This window comes from Etheostoma spectabile, chromosome 23, assembly GCF_008692095.1.
Source record: "Etheostoma spectabile isolate EspeVRDwgs_2016 chromosome 23, UIUC_Espe_1.0, whole genome shotgun sequence".
NCBI classification, from domain to species: Eukaryota; Metazoa; Chordata; class Actinopteri; order Perciformes; family Percidae; genus Etheostoma; species Etheostoma spectabile.
This window is the reverse complement of record NC_045755.1, coordinates 14,036,676-14,040,329: the sequence shown is the minus strand read 5'-3', so window position 1 is coordinate 14,040,329 and position 3,654 is coordinate 14,036,676. Positions and strand designations below refer to the sequence as shown.

Genomic DNA, 3,654 nt, shown 5'->3' with positions numbered 1-3,654 from the left:
TATATATATATATATATATATATTATTTTTTTTAACCTGATCTGTGTTCATGGCAGTCATGTTAATTTGCTTTCTACCTTCTAGTCATGGCATGTGGGCGGCCCCAGGGGACCTCTGTGTACAAGGTAGCAGAGTACGCCAGGCGCTTCGGTGTGCCAGTCATCGCTGATGGCGGCATTCAGACTGTGGGCCATGTGGTGAAGGCTCTGTCTCTTGGAGCATCGACTGGTGAGATTTTAAAGATTATGACACACAGAACATTGGGAGAAGGCCTCGTTTAACAGTCATTTTTTTATACAGCTTTTTAATCTTAGAAAAATCCCATAGCAATCATCCCATAGCAATCATGTTTACCACAGCAGCAATGATGGTAGATTGGGTAATAAAACAATGGATAATTCTCTCCTTCCTCCCACTCCAGTTATGATGGGCTCGTTGCTAGCGGCAACCACTGAGGCTCCAGGGGAGTACTTCTTCTCAGATGGTGTCCGGCTGAAAAAGTACCGTGGTATGGGCTCCCTAGACGCTATGGAGAAGAGCACCAGCAGCCAGAAACGCTATTTTAGGTATGAGGGAGGCTAAAAGTAGTGACAGGTAAAATTCCAGAGCAGCGATCACAATGTGGGATTCCAGTGGAGAAAAATAGTTTGATCTCTTTCCACAGTGAGGGCGACAATGTGAAGGTAGCCCAGGGTGTGTCGGGCTCGGTCCAGGACAAGGGTTCCATCCACAAGTTTGTACCTTACCTGATAGCTGGTATCCAGCATGGCTGCCAGGACATCGGGGCAAAGAGTCTTTCTGTTCTCCGGTAAGTAGCATGTGCCTGAATTACTTCTTATAATGCAGATATGACCTTTTAATGTGCATTATATTTGACCACCTTTCTAACTTTTCTTTAGTTCCATGATGTACTCTGGAGAGCTGAAGTTTGAGAAAAGGACCATGTCTGCACAAGTGGAGGGAGGAGTTCATGGACTTCACTCGTAAGTAAAAAAACTGCACTTAAACTTGGACTGAATTGTAGAGGCAGTTTCTACAGTGAGAGGTCAGTCCTAGAAGCAGAAATGGAACTCTAAACTGTGATTTATTTGACTCTCATACAGTACCTGGTAGATGATTTTCATCATGCCATTGCTAAGAAACAGCTTGGCTCTAAGATTAGTCTACCTCCTTTTATGTGTTGGCATTGGCAAACGCAGCAATGGGAATTAAACCTGCTCTATAAAGAAGGGACATTAACTTTAACTTGACTAGCAGCAAGCTTTATGGAAAAGGGCTGGACAGGCTGTATCGCATGTCCCACAGTGACTCTTGTGCAAATGCAATTTAGCATTTTTCTGCCAAATGCATTCAAAAAACATGTAACAGGTAGATGCAATTTGCTGAATTAAAGTGCGTTGCTGTTAGAGTACTTTTAGCAGCTAAAGTCATTTATATTCGAGTGTGCGCTGATATCTCTCCGATTCTTCTCTGCCCCCACAGTTACGAGAAGCGGCTTTACTGAGCAGGGGATGGAGTGCAGATCGTCGTTGCACATGAAACACCCAATCTAACTGTGACCAAATGTTAAGTCGCCACTTCTGCTAAAATACGCACCACCCACTACACCCTTTTGCCCCATCCTCTGTCGTATCCACCGTTACTCTCTCTCCGATCCCAGCCAGCTGCTTTTGGGAGGAAAGAGACGAGTAGCTAAGTGAGAATCTCCAAACTGACAGCCGCCTCTCTGAACACCTGGGATCTCACACTCAAGAAGTGGCACATCAGGGATTTCGGAATGACGTACGCACCTGTCTCTTCAGTATGCAGCCGATCCCAATTTAGCGTGTGGCTTGAGAGTAGTGGGAAAGTGAACTGCGTGCCTGGTTGGTGAATTAAGGGTTGTGTGTGTCCATTTTGTGATATAGTTTAAAATGTGTCTTGGGGCAAGTAAGTGAAGGTACAGTGTGTTAATATTAGTGAGTCTAAAATAGCCATGGTGCAGATCACATCAGCATCTTATCTGGCTTTTTTTAAGGATTCACACCTACCAGCCCACTCCCGATCTCAAGTCTCTTACATCCCAGCTCTTAAACACACTAGTATGTACAAAAAAAACAAAAAAAACAAAAAACAAAACAAGACAAAACACTTGTCTTTTTATGTGCTGTGTGTCTGTGTTTCATGGCAATCTTACCTTTTTATTTTATTTTTTTCTATCACAGCTATACGCTACTAAAGAACAGTAGCTGCTAATATTTCAGCGCATATTGTTTACTTCCTGGATTGTGGATCCCGAGGTACGAGATATTGGTCGTGACTATTATCCTTTCGACTCGGTCTCCTCCAGTGTCCCCTACAATCAGTAGACGGAACCCAGACCCTCAGTCTTTAATACTGTGAACATTAATTTTCCCTTCAACAATATCTTGACAAATAATCAGTATCCCATCTTAGTGCAGTGTGTTCATATGTTGAGCATGGAAGGGACCAAAAGCTGAAGATCAGGAATGTTCGAAAGAAGGAAAAAAGAAAAAAAAAAAAACTAAAACGTATCAAATCAATCATAAATTGTTCGTAATGAGGACGAAGGACTATTTCTCTAACCTTAATTTGAATACTTTTAGATAAAAAAAAACAACAACTTTATATTAAACCTGTATTGTCTAGGGGGGGCTTTGAATTGAGCATGAAGTGTTTTTGATATGCATGTTTGTTTTTTCACTAAGCCAAACATGGATGTATTTATATTCTTCTTTTATTGTAATTGCACACATACTGCCAAGCGTCTTTACATTTCCTCTGACACTTTTCTTTTGTAATTTCAAAACCAAAATTGGCGTAAGAAGTCACCTGTTACCTTGTTAGTTGTTCATTTCTGTATTCTCAGTGTGGCATAGGTTCTCTGTTACCATAGGTGTATTTTAGTTTGGATTTATTTGTTTCTTTTTACCGGAGATATGCCTTGAAATGGGGATGAATAAATGCTGTTCGACAGCTCAGTGCAAAAGCATAAAGCTACACACCCTTTCGCCTCTTTTTATTTAAAACAGAATCGCTGTGTTTGTTATCAGCTTATGTAGGAGTAGGCTTTGTCAACATTTTCATAATGGATGTCCTTTTGGCCATAACTGAAATGTCCAAGATTATAAAAGTTGAGTTGTTTTCTCTAACATACTATGTACTTGACCCTGCACAGAGTTCACTTGACTAACAAAAGCCTTGTAATTGGACTAAATAGCAAAATAAATGAACATGAAAATATGAAGAAATATATAGCTTCCTGTATCCAGTTGCAAGTGACTGCTGCTTGTTTTGAGTTTCCCATATAAAGAGAGTTCAGGTTTATATAATGTCTATTTTGTAAAGTACTGAGTCCTGTACGTCCATCTAAAAAGCACACATATAGGGAATAGTGTTATGTGTTTTTAGTCTGAAGTATATTGCAAAGCTACAGTTGCCAGGACATAGTGGTCCCTTCTCCAACCAACAACCAAAACTATAAGCATGGGCTTTTAAGATGGATGGAAAAGACTCGGTATTCATAAATCCTTTTTTTGAAGAAGAAGAATATCACTTCAAAATATGTTTACAGGAAAACATTCAACAGAGGAAAGTTGCTTTTGCTTTCTATGGTAAATAAAAAATAAAAATAAACTATGAATGGAATGGACT

The 3,654-nt window shown here is 40.2% G+C and overlaps 1 protein-coding gene across 13 annotated transcripts in view; it reads left to right on the top strand.

Annotated features, from left to right (window-relative positions):
- The window catches only part of impdh1b (IMP (inosine 5'-monophosphate) dehydrogenase 1b), a 15,530-nt gene extending 12,531 nt beyond the window's left edge, over positions 1-2,999 (top strand). For 12 of the 13 annotated variants that reach the window (XM_032504601.1, XM_032504600.1, XM_032504604.1 and 9 more), the window contains 5 exons: positions 85-228; positions 422-566; positions 665-808; positions 900-983; positions 1,483-2,999. In XM_032504601.1, coding sequence (XP_032360492.1) covers positions 85-228; positions 422-566; positions 665-808; positions 900-983; positions 1,483-1,504 — 539 coding nt within the window. In that variant the 3' untranslated portion in view covers positions 1,505-2,999. The remainder of the gene's footprint in view (positions 1-84; positions 229-421; positions 567-664; positions 809-899; positions 984-1,482) is intronic. The other variant, XR_004327624.1, reaches the window with a different exon arrangement.
- Positions 3,000-3,654: the final 655 nt, after the last annotated feature.